We start from the raw sequence: 17,575 nt of genomic DNA, 5'->3' as shown, positions 1-17,575 counted from the left end.
CATTGTCCCCAACTGGTCGTGGCGGACTGCTGCCGTTCCCCAGGGCTGGTTCTGCTGGAGGTTTCTTCGTATTAAAAGGGAGTTTTCCCTTCCCACTGTCGTCAATGCGCTTGCTCATAGGGAGGGGTCATATGATTGTTGGAGTTTCCACTGTATTATTGTAGGGTCTTTACCTTACAATATAAACTGCCTTAAGGTGACTGTTACTTGTGATTTGGCGCAATATAAATACAAATAAAACTGTCACACACGAGGTGGGGTGCTTCCTGAACAGGTTGCCAGCCTTTTACAAAGACAGGGCTAACAAAAAGACAACCGCTTACTCTCACGTCCACACTTTGGTCAATTTTAGAATCGCCAATTGTCCTAAGAAGCATGCGTTCGGTCTGCAAGAGGAAACCCACACAGGGACAGGAAGAACACGCAAACTCTACATAGAAAGGCCCCAGTGGTCAAGAAGGGTCAAACCATAAACCGCATGACAACGCTGCCTCTCCACGACCTCCAAGAATAGGAAAAAAGCTCCCAGGAAAGCTCTACACATATGCAGACTGCATCATTTAAAACTCTGGCCTTTTATTATGAGCAACCACCACTGTAACATTTCATACATGAGAAAAATATGAAGAGTTTTTGTGAAGAAATTTGCATAGAAGTTATCAGAAATGAAGAGGTTTTTAAGTCTAATACATCAACAAAAAACTGATGTGTACATTTATTTAAAAGTGAATTTATTTTGATTTAGGATATAAAAAGCCAATCGCTTCTTTGCCATTCAGTGATTTTCACGGGAAAAGCAGACACAACATAAACAACTAAGCAAATTGTTCCTCTTATTTCATTTTACAGCCATCAGCAGCCACTTTTCAGCCCCAACACTCCTACAATCAGCATCCTCTCACCCTGTCAGCGCGACACGATTGTAGTTGCTGTAGATTTTCGCTGCTTGCGTATGCAGACCGTGCGGGCGCGACCGATGACACGGGAGCTCGGGTTGTAAAATTGATTCCTCGAAACCTGTTTTCTCCCTCGGGCTGAGTGCCTTCACCTCTATTTGCAGTTGGCAGGGAGATAATCATTTCTGTGGATTGTTTTGCTGTCATTGGTTTTTCAACAGCTGCAGTGTTTTACAAATATTTTATCGTGCCGCAGAGATTTAAAGCGCTGCTGCATAATGTTTGAAATAAACCCAAACCGTACGAGTCTGTCGATGGCGTGCTTCACCGGCCACATTTTCCTGTTGTTTCTCCAGTGTGGCAGCAAATGAGTCACACGTGAGAGAAAATTAAAGTTAGAACCACATTGAAGCTGGTGAGAACACGAGTGACAGGGACAAAACAATAGGAATACTGCTGCAGCTAAAGTTTATTTTTATAATCACTCTGTGTGCAGAAGAGCTGTTTAGTCGATAAAAGTTCAGTTTTTAGTCCACAGTGACCACATCCAATGTCTCATTTTATCCAGAAGCCAAATATGTTCAGTGTATTCTTAAGAACAGCAAATTTTCACAGAAAGATTCACTGTTTTTCCCACCACAGCGTCACTGAATAATCAATTAACTGACGACTCGTTTGAGCTCTAGTTGTGATAAAATGAGGCTTGGATGTCTTTCCCACATGACCTTAAGAATAAAGAATAAAGTGAGCAGTGTCAGTGGAAGTTTGCTGCGCAATCATCCGCTCTGCCCTCCGCTGACGTCAGCGCGTGACCGGGTCCACCGCCTGTGGAGAGCAGCTGGCTTCGCCGCTCCACACCGAGCCTCCAGTCGGCTCTCTGGGGCAGCCGGGGGTCAGCGGGAGGCCTCGGCCCAAACATCCAGGCTTAATCCACCGCTGGTGAGGACAGGAGGCTCACAGGAGGGACTTTGCCAGCGCCACCATGTGGTCAACGCCACACGCTACATCCACCACTTGGCCTGGTACAGTCACCTGAGGTGGAAAAATAACCCACAAGAAGGAAGTCAACAACAACATAAAATGGAAGGAAGTAAGGAAGGAAGACGTGCAGTTTCTGTGCTTTTACTGCACATACAGCGAGGACAGAGGGTTTATTTATGTTCTTTCTTTTGTACGTGACCCAGGATTTCACAATGTGCAACACTGACAAGAAGTGTGAGCTCTACACAATCCTGTTAAAATGTCTTGAGAGGACGTGCTGATAGAAGTCTGCAGACTTAAATTGAAAATCTCAACAGGGCACATACAGGTAGCGAATATTTTATAACACCTTCACACACAGACAACCGTACTTTTTTCTACTTAAAGCACACAAAATTTTCCCCAGAATACAGATGACACAAGTATATGGAAAAAGCATTTATTTTGATCCAAAGGAAGAAGAAGTGGGTCAAAAATAGACGCTCAGCTGCATGGTTTTCTCTTTGTTTGGATGACTAATACTGAATCGGTGTCTTACCCGCCACGGGAAGTACTGGTCGTCTTTCTTCCCGATGCCCAAACAACCCCTCACATTCTTCCCCCACACGAAGAGCTCACCCCGATCTGAGAAGCAGACATTTAAATAAATAATAATAAAATAAATATCAGTAAGCTGTGACCACAGATTAGAAGGATGAAGCATGGAGCAGTAATGTAATAACAACAAGTTTCAAGTTTATTCATTTATATAGCACTTTTAAAAACAACAGTTGTTGACCAAAGTACTGTACAATAATAAAGACATACCAAATAAAATAGAATATAGATTAAGAAAAAATAGACTTTGTGCACATGGTTGATGATGCAGATTCCTGCATTGCTTCCCGGTAAAAAAAACAAAACAAAAACAAACAAAAACCCAGCAACATAGCAGCAAATGCAACGAAGACATAAACACGAACACCAACGATATCTGCACTGCCAATGCTTCAAGATAGAAAAACTACATTAAAAGGTTACACACAAGCCACCGATGATACAATATCCACAGATGAGAAAGAGGTTTGTCACTTAAAATAACACAACTCCCAAACATATCCTTGATATTCAACTTCAGCTAATGAACCGTGGACACCCTGAATGTGCTCGTCTCAGCTACACAGTTCAGGCCCTTTCCACCTACTCTTCAAACGCATCCGATCAGAATGTTTGAACCAGAAGATGAACTGAAGCACCAAAGGTGGAGCTGAAATCAGAGCGTAACGGGCCCTGAATTAATTAAAAGGCAGTTACTAGTTCTTAGCGAGCACTTCGGTCAGTTTTGGAGAATTTAACCAAACCATTCAGACCTCTGGATGGTTTGTGAAAACTCCAGAAGAGGAAGACGTCACCTGTAGCCTCTAATACACCAAAGGAAGTCAGTAACACATTGATCATCTTTTATTGGCAGTATTCAATTAAAAGGAAAAAAGAAAGAAATCTTCCTGTTTTTCTTCACTATTTAAACTTTTCTGCTTTGTTTACAGTTTCTGTCAATTAAGGGAAAATTTCTGCGCTTCAGTTATAAAGCAAAGTCTGGCTAATGAGCCCCCAGTGCTTCATATGTTTCCTAAAGTGTGAGCCTAAAGAGTCGTGCTGATGGGTTTGTTCGATTCCAGTAGCACGGCTTTACGAAGTAGAAACACTGAGCTGTATTGTTATACTGCTTGTTTTGGTCTCAAGACCAAAAGAGAGTAGGTAGAAGTTAATACTTATCAAGACCTACTTACTGTTAGTCCCTCCCTATGTTACATTCTAACAGTGTTTTTTATATACACACTTAAGATCGAACTACCACCCCGGGCTTTTCTCTGTGGAATCAAACACAGGACCTTTATGCTCTGAGGGAGCGGCTAACCACTGAGCCACTGTGCTTGTTTTTCTGGTGTTAAAGACTTCCTTCTGGATTAAGAGAGCACCTTTCTGACACAGCAGTGCAGTCATAAAGGTCAGGCTGACAATGGTCAGATCAGTGCAGCGTATTCAGAAATCTCAGGCTGGTGGCCTCACCTCTTTGATTCATTAGATTTATTCACTCAGCTTTACGCAGCTCCGTCTGGAGTCTTAACGTCTCTTTTCACAAATGCAGTTGGTCCTCCCTACAATAACTTCAAGTTACCCTTTTACTCACTAAACTCCAAAAAACAATGAATGCTTTTAGGAAACGAGAACAACTCAGTCTGAAGTTTTAGTGCCGTTGGCTGGTTCCAGCCTCAGCCTCGGACTAATAAAACCTGACAAAAGAGATGTTTCCAGTCCAGTGTTTCAGCGACAAAAACAAGACGAGACAGACTTTTTCATTTCAGCGCCATAAACACACTACATCACCTGACTCAGCGATAAACTGTTCCCCCAGCGGGCACGTCCGCCTCTTTTTAAGCACCTGAGACTGCAACGACTGCACTGCGAGTTTTATTCTTCCATTTCTTATCCGGGCTCAAAAAAAAAAAAAAAAAGCAGAAATCTGAGCAATAAGGCAGGAATATTGTAAAGAAGCATCACTGTGCAGGTCAAGATGTGATGCTGATTTGACGTGGAGAGTTTGTGTCTTTTCTGTGCGCATACCTGTCACTGCAGCAAAATGGCTGAGGCCACACCTGATCCTGGACACAACACCTGAGGGGTTAAACTCAGACCGTCCAAACAGTGTCGGGGGAATCATCTCTGGGGTCGAAGACTCTGACAGTTTGGGGCCTTTTCCAAGGATACCATAGCCCCACACAAACACCTCTCCTTTGTCTGGTAAGACACACAAATACCGGACTTTAGAGCTCGACTAGGAGAAAAAGCTACACATATCACAAAACTACGAGCCGTTCTTTTACAACTATCTGACAGAACGGCTCGTTCTAAAGAGCTCTCTGAATGCAAGCGTAGTCCTGTAACTGTTACAGTTCAGTCTCAGTCCATAAGCGGCATTATCACAAATTAGCAACATAGTTACAGAGCGAGGTCACTGAGTGCTGAAGCGCAGAGTGCGTAAAAGTCTCCAACGCTTTGCTGCAGAGGTCCAAACCACCTCTGGCATTAACATCAGCACAAAAACTGTCACCAAGCTTCATGGCATAGGTCTCCATGATCGAGGAGCTCCTGCAGACGTAATGCGTAGCTGACCCAGTACTCTCTTCTATACAGCAAAAATATTATTTGACTAGAAAGTCCAGGAAGTTCACACCCAACCACCCAATGTCTGTTTTTTGTAATTTATTTTAAATGTATCCACTTTATTTGAATTCACTGACATCCCACCGTCAGCGGGTCACTGTTAGGATTACTGTCCTGTGTGCAGGGCTGAAATGGTACAGATAGCAACAGATTCTTCTCAACAGCAACGAACCAAAAACATGACTGATGAAGACAGCAAGCTGGTTATTATTAGTAGTATTGCAGCAGTGAACACAGATACTAAACATTTTTAAATAAGAGCTGCCTTTATTCACATAAACCCTAACCATCATTTTATAGAGCTGCCACATGATAAATGTTAAAAGTCACCAAAGACTAAATGAAACGTACATGTCATCTGTCCCCTCGGGCTAGAGGAATCTTACCTTTTGACCCCCCTGAATGTTCACCCAAATGCTTCAAGACTTTATAGTTTTATAACCTAATATTCAACACAGCCTCGTTATTTTTTATTCAGGAGTAGAGCATAGAAGATGGGAAAATGGACTAAACAGTTAATACGATCACAGGACCTCTTTACTGGGAGTAATATGTAAGGCAAAAAATGGCAGCACAAACAACCTCCACAATTATTACACATGATTAGAGGTCCTAGGGTAATACTGATCCCGTGTTAAAGTATCATCACTTATGTACAGCTGAAGGTTTTATATAGCTTTCATTCTGCATTCATAATCACCAGTAATGAAGAGTGTTATATCTAACATGTAATGTGCAAGTCTGATTGAGTAAAAGTGGAAGGAAGCTACTTTTCCCCAAAAATGTCTAAAAATAGGACCAGAAATGTGTCACTCAGTCAGGATGAATTTATTGGAAATCAGCCTGCCGGTTGACTCAACATTGACGGAAACAAACCACCCACCGCTCCAAGGATGAGTAAAAGCTCAGTTTTAGCACGGTACACTGATGTTTACCTGAAACAGTTAGTCACAGTCTGCCACCACGTCAAAAACGTAAATGAACAAACAAGCCAGACATGATAGGAACAAACTGGAAGCCAGACATCCAAAACTGTGCTGAGCGATGCTACCGAGAGGCCACGTGTGGAGCGACTGCTCTAGACTCAAACTAGAAAATGCATTTTTAATCCTACAAGCCAGACAGTGTAAAGGAAACTTTTCCGACACAAATCGTCCGCTTTTGTTATTTTTTCTGTTTGATTGTGTGAACTGACCGTTGAGTATGGCCACCTGTGTGCCTCCACACGCTGCCTGAACCACCTTTCCGCAGCCTTTCAGAGGGAGATGACGAGGAGAGTTCATCTGAAAAATAAACAAAAGAAAAATGAATAAAAGATATATCTATATGAATAATCGAGTAAACGTTGAGTTTGGTCTCTCTGCAACGTGCTTTCTGTCTTTTCCCCCAAAGCCTTGGCCTCATCCAAGAATTATGAACAAATCATTAAAGGCAATAAGTCAACTTCTACAAGTTCCTTTTTGGTCCTAATTTTATACATCTGATTGAAAATATGTTCCTGAAATCATTTACCAAGAGATTAGACATCCGAGGACATCTAAGGACTAAAAACAGTTTCAGTTAGAGGCAAAAGTTCTGCATTCAAACTGCAGCATGCAGTAAAGGTAGCATTTACACATAAATACTCAACTTTGGACGACGCTTTGAGAATCAAGTGGAGACTGTGAGTAAGGCTGACATTTCTTACAGGCAGAAGACAAGTCAGCCTGCGTCAGAGTCCTCTCTCTACTGAAATTACTTCCTGCGATTTAGAAAAGAGTGCTTCATGTGTAAAATGTGCAGGAGGGAGGACTCAGAATCGTTCTCCAGCCGGTAATAGACAACCTGCTGTATTCTCACATGGGCTTAATCTGACATCTCTCAGACTGTGTACTAGGAAGATGGCAAGTTAAAGGACGTTTAATGTCCAATTTAACTGCGGTGGAAAGTTGCGTTCTCACTCAAGGCTCTAGGAAAGTTCAGAGCTGATGGGCTCAACAGCTGATGGAAAAACAGCTTCATAGTGCAATGTAATGTAATGCAATGAGTTAACTGCTTAGCTTCACATTAATGCACATTAATTCAGTCTTTGTGACACACAGCATCTTTAAAAATGCAGGTTTACAAAGTGTTTTAACAGCAAACAAAAGCAGATTACTAAATTCAAAACAGAAAGCCAGACATTAGGTCAGGATAAGACATGCAGAAGAAACACTCAGTAAATGAAAGGTAAAAATTAATGGTCAGCATAGTTAATGGAGAAAACCTCCAAACCTCCAAACAAGCTCCATCTGGTTCTCATCTATATATATTCCCCCAGTTCTACAAGGTGTTTGTTCTTGTTTACATGCCTCACCCTCCCTCCTCTTTTTAATTCTTTAACTTCTTCACTTATTTTTAGTAAATGGGGATCTGCAAGGCCAGGGAGTCGCTGCCAGTCCCATTCAAGGCCTTCCACCAAACCGCAGCTAAATTCATGTCCAAGTCATTCACCTTTATCTACTAAACACTGTCAAACCTCAAATGAGGACGTGGGCCCAGCGAGTGAATAGTAAAAAAAAGCTATGAAGCAATTTATCAGAGAAAAAACACACACAAGAAAACTGAACACAAATCTATAAACATGTGTCTTTAGTAGCGATAAAAGGAGATAAAGCTTAATTCTGCAAGTTTTTTTGTAAGACAACCATCATCTGATGGCAAAAGCATGATCATCTTTGGATTTAAGCTCAACTTGGAACAGCCAGAAAGAGCATGTGTGGGGACAGACCCACACATGCTTTAAAAGTAATCCTTTCTTTCTTCTTTCAGCTGTGGGGTCACCACAGCGAATCAGCTGCCTCCATCTCACCTTATTCCTGCATCATCCTTCAGTCACACCAACTCTCTGCATGCCCTCCTTCACTACATCCATGAATCTTCTCTGTGGTTTTCCTCTTTTTTCTCCATATTTAACACGCTGCTTTAAAACTGATCGGTAAAATTAGTAAACTCAATGCTCAACTCAGCTAACCTTTTCACTCCCTTTGATTTAAATCACAGACCAGTTTGTACATTAAAGTCACGTCAATCTCTGCCCGTCTTGTGTAGTCAGACTCCTCTATGCCAGTGTTTTCATAGTTTAGTGGCTCTAATAACGTCATTTCTGGCACTGTTGAACTTTTTAGGCTTTCATCTGATGATTGTTTGATTTGAAGTCTACAGGATATAATTCATCACACTGTGAACTTTTTCCTTTTTACTGGACTCTATGAATCCTGATCACTCGCAGTGCTCAACAGGACGGCCTTAACACCCTAAACACACACACCCGCCCTCTCACATCATCTATAATTGACTGAGTCAGGACTCTTCCAGACTCTTCTAAACCAAGGCACAATGTACATTTCAAATTCCTTTAATTTTAAATATGTTTATATTGTCTATCCTGTAAAATAGTCAGATGTCTATTCATATTAATGTACAGAATTCACCTGCTTGCTGCTACTACTGCACATTCACCCAGTGTGTGTGTGTGTGTGTGTGTGTGTGTGTGTGTGTGTGTGTGTGTGTGTGTGTGTGTGTGTGTGTATATATATATATATATATATATATATATATATATATATATATATATATATATATATATATATATATATGTATGATGTTCTTCCCCCCCCAATTTTTGCACATGTCAAGGAGCGTGTCAGGCTACATTTCACTGTGTGTTATACTTGTATAGCTATGCATGTGGCAAATAAAGAACCTTGAACCTTATATTAGGACTATTTGTCGGCACAATCTTATGAACCTTTAACAACAAATTTCTCTGAAATTTGTTCTTCAGTTCAGTTCTAAAAAATGTAAAAAAAGAAAGAAAAAAATAGTGGCTACAGTAAAGTGAGCTGCTTCGCTCTGACGGCGTGGACAGATGAGTGACAGGTGGAAATGGAACCAGGCAGAGGCTTCAACCAGCCACATGAGCGGGCCCTGTTCAGGCACCATCAGTTCCCCTCACCTGTGTAGCCTGTGTGACAAAGGCCAGCTGCCTGTATTCGGAGTTGCCCCATCCATACAGCTGCCCATCTTTGGAAACAGCCAGGCTGCAGTCCCCATATGTACTGATCTGCTGCACTTCCACCCCGGCTAGATCTCCTCCCACCTCCACCGGACTGGAACTGATGTTGTGGTGCCCCAGCCCTGGAATATGAGATGCTGCAGTCAGCAAATGTCTCCAGAAAATTATTAAAAGTGAAAATCTTACAAATAAAAGTTATTTAGCAGCAACCAGGGCTTAAAATCAATGCCAACGTGGAGTTCATCTGATGGCTACTAGAGGCTGGCTAGGTGGTACAAATCATCCAGTAAGTCTCTGCTTCAGTTTTTGGTGAACTTATTTCTGTTTTGTTAGCCTGTTATTTAGCTTTAAGTAGCCACTTGTACTTTTATGGATGCAGCTTGTTAATCAGCCAATGTCATAAGCTGGCTATCATTAGCAGGTAACTTGACGTTCCACCCTTTCAACCACATGAGGGCTTTTCTGGCTCCCTAGAAACAAAACGGCAGGGGCCAATTATAACTCTAAAACTTCAAAAACAATCAGAGATTGAAGTTGGCTCCAGCAGGTTTTACCTGAAGTGCCTAAAAAGCAGATAACTGCTAGCATTGGTATCATTATCAGTCGTATACCCCCCCCCCCAAGAAAAAGAGAAACTTGGCAATAATTTTGTTTTGATATACTAAACTGTATGAACACATCGCTGTTAATGTTATATGTTAAAAGCCACTCTACTGAAACAGAAATGTCCACTGTAGTAAAGATCACTTTTTTCTCTTTATATTTTTTGGTGTTCAAGGTTAGTGGATGCCGAGTTTCATGACATGCGACGCGCACTGACCCGTCTGTCCATCTGCACCCCATCCACAGGCGAACACCTTTCCTGTCTCTGTGAGGAAAAGGCTGTGGTCCTGCCCACATGCCACCTGGAAAAAGTAATAAAACACACATTAACTTCAGTGGTTGGTGTCACATCAAGCCAAATGCTCAATTAATCCATCAGGAAAGATAAGATTCAAGTAACGACCTCATGAAAAAAAAGACTAATTTAATGAATGGACTTCTGAGAGGAGGTGATTAGTGTAGCAACAGCACCAAATGACATTTTAATACGCGTACTGGGCAGGTGTTAGCATGCTTAAAATAATCTGGATCTGGACAGGATGTGAAGCAACCAAATGTTTGGAAAGGGAGGGAAATGAGACATAGAAAAACCGTCTGTCATCACTGCTCAGACACAGCCTGCACTCACCTGGATGACCCTGCTGTTGAAGCCCTCTATCTTGTGAATGATGTGACTGCCACTGTTGAAACGCAAGAAAGAGAAATGACAGATTCATCACCCAAGCATAGCAGTGCCTTTAGGAGATCGCAGCAGCATGCCAGCCTTCCTTTAACCTCCCGCCAGCATGTGTAACCAAGGCAAAGAGCCAAGGGAGTTTTCGATAGAGCAGTGATTTCCAAAGCGAGGGTCACAGCCCAAGGTGACATTTTCAGTTTTCTACATACATTTGAAAACTATAACTATAAGTTACAGCTATAGCAGAAAAAGCTATCAGGTTAATGTGGGGAGCCTACATGCCCTCCCTTGGCCTGTGTGGCTCCTCCATGCATGTACTGTTACCGACTGATTCTAAATTAGCCATAGGTGTGAATGTGAGTCTGAATGATTGTTTGTCTTCCTGTGTTAGCCCTGGAGACCTGTGCAGGATAAACAGCCTCTCGCCCTGTGACACCTGGGATAGGCTTCAATCGAAAAGGCGGTCTCATATGATTTCCAAAATAAAAGCTTCAATAGAGACCAAAGACGCTTCCAGATGAAATCGCCGAAACCTGCTGGTTTCTCTGTGACATCAGAAAATTGCTGGTGTATTTCACCAACAGCAGAATACAGAAAGACACACCTGTAGACTTCATCTTCAACTATCCGCCTTCCACACTGGCCATAGGCGTTGTTGCCCATACTGAAAACTAGAGAAAAGGACAGAACAGAGAGAGGAGTGTGAGGGTGCGAGAACGCATCGTGTAAAGTCATATTAATGATTAAGACTAGTTTAATTTAATCAGTTATTATTCATCTCTGGCTCTCTTCCACAGTGTATCTTTTGTTCCCTCCCCTCACCCCTAACCAGTCACGGCAGACGGCCGCCCCTCCCTGAGCCTGGTTCTACCGGAAGCATCTTCCTGTTAAACGGGAGTTTTTCCTTCCCACTGTCACCAAGTGCTTGCTCAAACAGGGACACTGAATGTTGGGATTTTCTCTGTATTATTGTAGTGTCTTTACTATACAACATAAACCACCTTGTGAGGTGACTGTTGATGTGATTCGGCACTATACAAATAAAATTGTTTTGAATTTAATTGTTTAATTTATTAACATTTTTAAAACATTTCAATTATCCAATTTTTGTCATTTTTGTGTAAATGAATTACTCTTTTTTTAATTTTAGACATGATTAGAGATGGCACGATACCACTTTTTTATGTCCGATACCGATACCGATATCATAAATTTGGATATCTGCCGATACCGATATGAATCCGATATAGTGTTTTTTAATCAACAAAACTGTTTTTTAAATATCTTGCTGCATTTTGTATAAGTTCATACTCAAGTTTAAAACAACAACTACACTAAAGCTATTCTGTTATACCTGTATGCAAAAAAAAATATTTCATAGTTCAGCAATACTGATCAATCTAATAAACTTAAACCTACACCATCCTCCCTATTCTGGTATTTTAAAGAGTACTTAGCGTAAATATTAAGCAACCTAACTAATAGGGTTCCAACTCCCAGCAACAACAAAAATAAATAAATAAAAAATAGGGAACCACCCCTCACGCTCCACCTCATGATGCTTAATCGACGTAATCAACCTTAATTTGATGCAGTGTGAAAAAAATGCACAGAAATCAATTATTTTTCAAGAAATATTAAATAGATTCAACATCTTTCTTCAACAAAATTGCAGACTGCACAGATGGTACCTTCCCAAAGGAAAAAGTACTATAGCTTACTAGGGTATATATATTAGACTTAATAGTCACTATATACAGTAATGGACTTCTATTCATTTTGCATCAAATTAAAACTTTGGGTGTCAGATAATTATTTATTAAAAGCTCGACATTTTAAATGAGAATAAGAAAGAAAAGTATGTTTTTGTGCCCCCTTTTCACTGTTAATGCCCTATTGGCCCCCCTGGCTAAACTTTGCTAGATCTGCCCCTGCACAGTTACCAGTGTCAGCTACGTAGAAAAAGATCCTGGAGTAGAAAGTAATATTAAATAAATTCTAACAACAGCTTATCAAGCTTAAACGTGCTGCTGTTGTTCAGCCGCTGGTTTCCTCTTTCTGGTGCAAAGTGGGCCAAAAGCAAACCAGAGACAGACTCGCGACAGAAAAGCCGATCAGCTGATCATTAAGCAGTTTCATGATTGAAGTAGCAGCAAGAAGAGGCAGTCGCTCCATATATCGCTTGTTAAGCTTAACGCAGGAATGCTTTACAAACATTCAGAGATGGACTTACACACTTGCTTTACTTCTCTCGGGATAACTTTGTCGGAGATGAAATGCCGGGTTGCTAGCGAAGCTCCAAATGCTATCCAGACCACCCACAGGTCCCGCATGCCACAGCCGCTCTATCACGTGATGCATACTGCTCCGACGTGCTAACGTTCTGAGGTGAGTTACGGCGTGTTGCAAGTTTTGTGAGGTGCTTTCGTGATATTTAATGGATCGGATTACATTTTTTATTTTTCTCCGATATCCGATCCAGTAATTTAGGCCAGTATCGGACCGATACCGATACGTAATATCGGATCGGTCCATCTCTAGACATGATATTACATAACAATATATTGCATGTGTCCCACTCTACCTCACTAAAAACTGATTCTCAAATAAAAAAGAAACACCTGAGAAGCTCAAAGTGTTTTAGATAAAGTTGTTTTTAAAAGCTTTAATGGACTCTGCAGTACATGCAATGAAAAGCTGTAAGATTATTGACTTTAATACTTTGATTACATTTAGTAGCAACAACAATCTGCTATGTTGTTTAAACTAAGGTTTAAAAAAGAGATAGTTTGAGTTTGACAGAACAGCTGTCTGGCTAACTTCAGCTGCAGAATTAAACGCTCTGTATGCTCTGCAAACAGGTGCACCAGGCTTTGGTCACACAGGCGATATCAAGGACAGCAGAAACATAACCTGCAAGATGATTTTATACATGCTGTTTTTATGACTCGGTGGCCACTTAAAATACAAGTAATTTAGATAACTGCATAAATACTCATGTCAGAAAAATCTAAAATATCAGCTGCAGTACCCTTTAAAACAACGCACCGCAGTAGATCGCACTGTGTGTTAGCCACGACACATCTTTCTTTTGTCAGAAACTAGCCTCACAAATCTTGGGAGTAAATGTTTACCAGCAAATTACCACCAGTTAAAACAACATCACAACAAAGCACTCTGCAATTTAGCAAAACACAATAAAAGCCCATTTAAATTAAAAAACAGAAAAGATTCTGGCTGGCAACCAAAAGTGGCAAAAAGCCTTTTCACAAATTAGGATTTGAATGAAGTAAAACGCTTGTTGGAACATCGGTCTGCTAATTTACTGAATGTACCAGAAGACCTTAATGAGATTTCTGCATGAGCTGTAACAGCTGCCTGATAATGATTCATTTTTGGTTGGCGGTGGGTGGATGATGTAAAAGGACACATGGTGTGACAGGTGGCTGAAAGGTTTCTACAGGGGGGGGACGACATGCTCCGCAGCTTTTTGTGGGTTTGGATTTAGGCTGGTGCGGAAGGTGTGCGTCTCTTACCTCCCTCTCGGTCAGTGAGGACTAGAGAGTGAGCCCGGCCACATGCAACCTGAACCACTCTGGTCTGCAGAGGCTCGACGAGAGGCAGGGCCACCGGGGACGGCTCCAACACGTAGTCGTAGCTCTTATCTACACAAACAGGGCGAGACGACACATGAACAAATAGCAGTGATGCTCCTTAAGTAATATTAATATAAACTTGTTAGAGAAACACTGTGAAATGGAATGTGACACATGGAAGAAACACACTCACAACATATCCCCGTGCTAACACAAGAAGACCACTCCTCAGCTCTATCCCATAGACTATATGGGATAGATATATACCCTTGTAGATATATAAAGGATGGATATAGTTTATGGCAGGTTACCACTTTAGTTTTCCAAATTACACATTACAGCCACTTGGCAGCTTTGACTCACAAATGTAACCCTAGAGAGCCGATTATGGTCGCTGCAATGGTCTTATAACGTAAAAACAGTGACGTCACTGTTAAAGAGGGCATGGGTACTTACTGCAGTATTCGCCATTCAGATTGACCCGATATATTAGCAGGAGTAGAAGATATTGAAAACAGAAGCAAAGACATCTTTAAAAAGCCTCCTCTTTGCTGATGCTCTTATCACAGGCATGGTAGGATAGCTTTTATTACCCGTTACTTTCCTGTTAATAACTTTGTTGCAATTCACTGCAATGATCAACTTTTCCTCCATGAGGCTTCCTAATGAACACGCAGGAGTAGCGGCTCTATTCAGGGATCCCTCCAAACATCAGAGCTCCTCAAACTATGACTAAAGAGCCCATCCAGCCTATGGAGGAAACTCATTTTGGCTGCTTACATTCATGGGTGAGGGTTGGGACGTAGATGGATGGGTACATCGAACGCCTCCCCTTCAAGTAGAGCTATCCCTTTACCACAACAGTCCGATACCAACGCAAGCTCCACCTGTCACAATTATGCATGAGATCCCTAGATACCAGAACTCCCTTGCTCAAGACAGCCTCTCTTTGGAAATCAGTGGGAGCATTCAATTGATTTCTGGCAGCTTTCAGTGACTGAGAAGCAAAACTGTTGAAGCCAGAAAGTCTTTGGTGGCTCTCATGGGAAACATAATTTACAAAATGAACACCATGCTTTATTCAGTAAGTCTTGGAACTAGTGATTGAGACCACAAACTCATTAGAAGAGTTTCTACTAAGCACATGGATCATGTGACCCAGTACAACCCCAAAATTTAACCTCCAGCATTTGTCTTAACTGCAGACCTTAGTTGTGTAAAAGTTATCCTAATTTCTGGGGTACTTCTTTACTTGTCTCTCCGCTTCTTTTTGCAGACAGCAGTTGCCCCCTGCTGGCCATTAGAAAGAATGCAGGTTTAAGGCACTCTGGCATTGGCTCTAGTTTACAGGCCCAGAAGCTATGTCCCTCCTTGCTATGCAGTTCACATGTATTGTCTTGTACATATATCCTTACCAAAAAAGAAACTTCAAACAAGACTTCACACAGTAACGTACCAGCTACAGATGGTCATCTTATTTATATAGACAATGTATAGCATCGCCATCACCTGATGGGTCCAATAGCCATTCTTTCACATCCAATGTTCTTCAAACTGTCTTTAAAGAAATAAATAGTTTCTGTCTTACGGCGGTCGTGCTGAGTGCGCTGAAAGCCCAACTGAGAATTTTTGTTCAGGCCCATGCCCCACAATTTGGTCACATCTTTGGATGGAGACGCGATGAGAGTGAAACCGTAACCACAGGCAGCAGAGGAGATCTGCAACAGCAGCAACAGAAAGCAAGTTCAGCTTTACAAAGCTCTCTTAAGACATATAAAATGGTTTGTTGACATGGGTATGACTGGCAGCAGCAGTTTACCTGATTTGACTGATATTTTATGAAGTTACACCTAAATAACAATTACTAAATCTTTAGAAGCTCAACCCATAAGACTCATACTGCCGGCCGATTTTACCTGTTCTGCAGTCTCCAGGCGGTAAGGAGTAAGCTGGTATTTGCGGGGCTTCTTCCTGCCGCTGTCTGGGACTACAAAGGTAGGGATGCCAAGTGCACCAGTGAAGCTGAAGCCCCAGACAAACACTTTATGGGTTGGCTTTTTGTGCTGGCCGACATACTGGAAGACCGGATCACTGCCACTCTTCTCCTGGGGTCTGGATGCTTTGCTGAGTGTTGCATACCAACAGACTTGAAGGCCTGCTCTCATGTGCCGGGGACACAGTCGCACATAGGGAAAAGCCATCCTGTAGAAAAAGGCAGGGATAGGGAAAACAATAGAGATGAAGTTGATGTGGTTGTTTAACCCAACTATACTGACATTTAATATTGCAATGATAAGCCACATTAACTGTTCTTTAATTCAAAATAAAAATATTCTTTACTTTTCCATTTAAATATATCAGAATTTTTTAATTGCCTTTACAGAACAATAAAAATATATTTTTGTTTTATCAAATTGTGTTATTATTTTTTAAAAATGTAATATTAATGTGTAGGGGAAAAAACACACTGCCACATTTCATTTACATTTTCTATCAAATTAGGCGTTCTGTAGTTTTACAAAACTACACACACAATACTAGGAGACTTTTACATTTTTATATAAAAGCCTAAAGCCTAACAGTAACTTCGGCATGCACCTGATCCACAGTAGCTTTGATTAAATGCAATTTATGCCTTGGTTAACAATTTAACGTTAGCTGTCCCACATTAAAACAGGCGTACTAAGGGACTCGTGAGCATCCATTTTGGGTTAAATTACACTAAAAATAGCTAATACTAACTCTTCGTAATCAACCCCGATTTTAAAAACGGATTATAAGGATTTGAATAAGGCATTTATGATTAATCTTATCAGATTGTACATCTGACGCTGCGGAAAGGTAGTTAAAATTAGGTTAAATTTGAAGGGACTTTCACCTCGTGTTCGTTCCAACAGCAGCCACTGAGCCGGGGTAAATTTCTCTTCTCTTCCAGTTAGAGCCGCATTTTGTAATGCTGAGAAACTCACTCGGTATCTACAGAAATGATGACCCAGGTGAAATTATAGGAAAATGTTTCAGGGCCGTTATTCCATGTTTGTTTAGGTCAACTTTCTCCAACCCAGGATGCAGAAGGACCCTCTTCCGTCACGTCTGTTCGCCTTTAAGAATAAAACAACAGCGCCGCCTGCTGCCCTGGAGCTCCAAAAGCGCTCTACAGGTACAGCCAAGGTGAACAGATTAAAGAATGGCAGGAAATATGTGTAAATCATTTTAATGCTGTAGCTGGAGATGACCTAAATGACTTATATAACTCTGCCTAGCTATGTCTACAATAAAAAAAATCATAATTTATTAGAAGATTTATTGTTTTGACTATAAAATAACACATAACTAAAGCTGTAAAACCTAACAATGGAGTAAATAGATTTGTATAGGTCAGAAGTGCTTTGAAAGCCAATCAAGTTTCCACAAATGGAAGTAAGCAATATCAAACAGCCTGGAAAGACACAAAACAACTTCAATAAGACTTGAGCAGTGGAGGAAAAGATTCAAAAGAGAGGCAAAATGGCCAAAGACATGCAAAAGACCAAGATTACAATATGATAAAAATCACACAGATGTGACTGAAGTTAAAGCAAAT

General features: G+C 41.1%; 1 protein-coding gene across 1 annotated transcript; it reads right to left on the bottom strand.

Annotated features, from left to right (window-relative positions):
* Window positions 1–556: 556 nt before the first annotated feature.
* On the bottom strand, window positions 557–17,076 carry rcc1l (RCC1 like). Its single transcript, XM_085421275.1, has 12 exons — window positions 16,871–17,076; window positions 15,909–16,194; window positions 15,581–15,710; window positions 13,933–14,061; window positions 11,001–11,067; window positions 10,349–10,400; window positions 9,938–10,022; window positions 9,058–9,239; window positions 6,277–6,364; window positions 4,482–4,655; window positions 2,416–2,501; window positions 557–1,928 (listed from the first exon to the last, which is right to left on the bottom strand). Exons 2-12 carry the CDS (start codon window positions 16,191–16,193, stop codon window positions 1,851–1,853), a joined length of 1,356 nt encoding a protein of 451 aa, XP_085277401.1. The 5' UTR covers window position 16,194; window positions 16,871–17,076; the 3' UTR covers window positions 557–1,850.
* Window positions 17,077–17,575: the final 499 nt, after the last annotated feature.

This window comes from Rhamphochromis longiceps, linkage group LG10, assembly GCF_057381845.1.
Source record: "Rhamphochromis longiceps isolate RC_006_pf linkage group LG10, R_longiceps_female_GT1.1, whole genome shotgun sequence".
NCBI classification, from domain to species: Eukaryota; Metazoa; Chordata; class Actinopteri; order Cichliformes; family Cichlidae; genus Rhamphochromis; species Rhamphochromis longiceps.
Note: the sequence above shows the minus strand (reverse complement) of the source record. Positions and strands in the feature narration are given on the sequence as shown.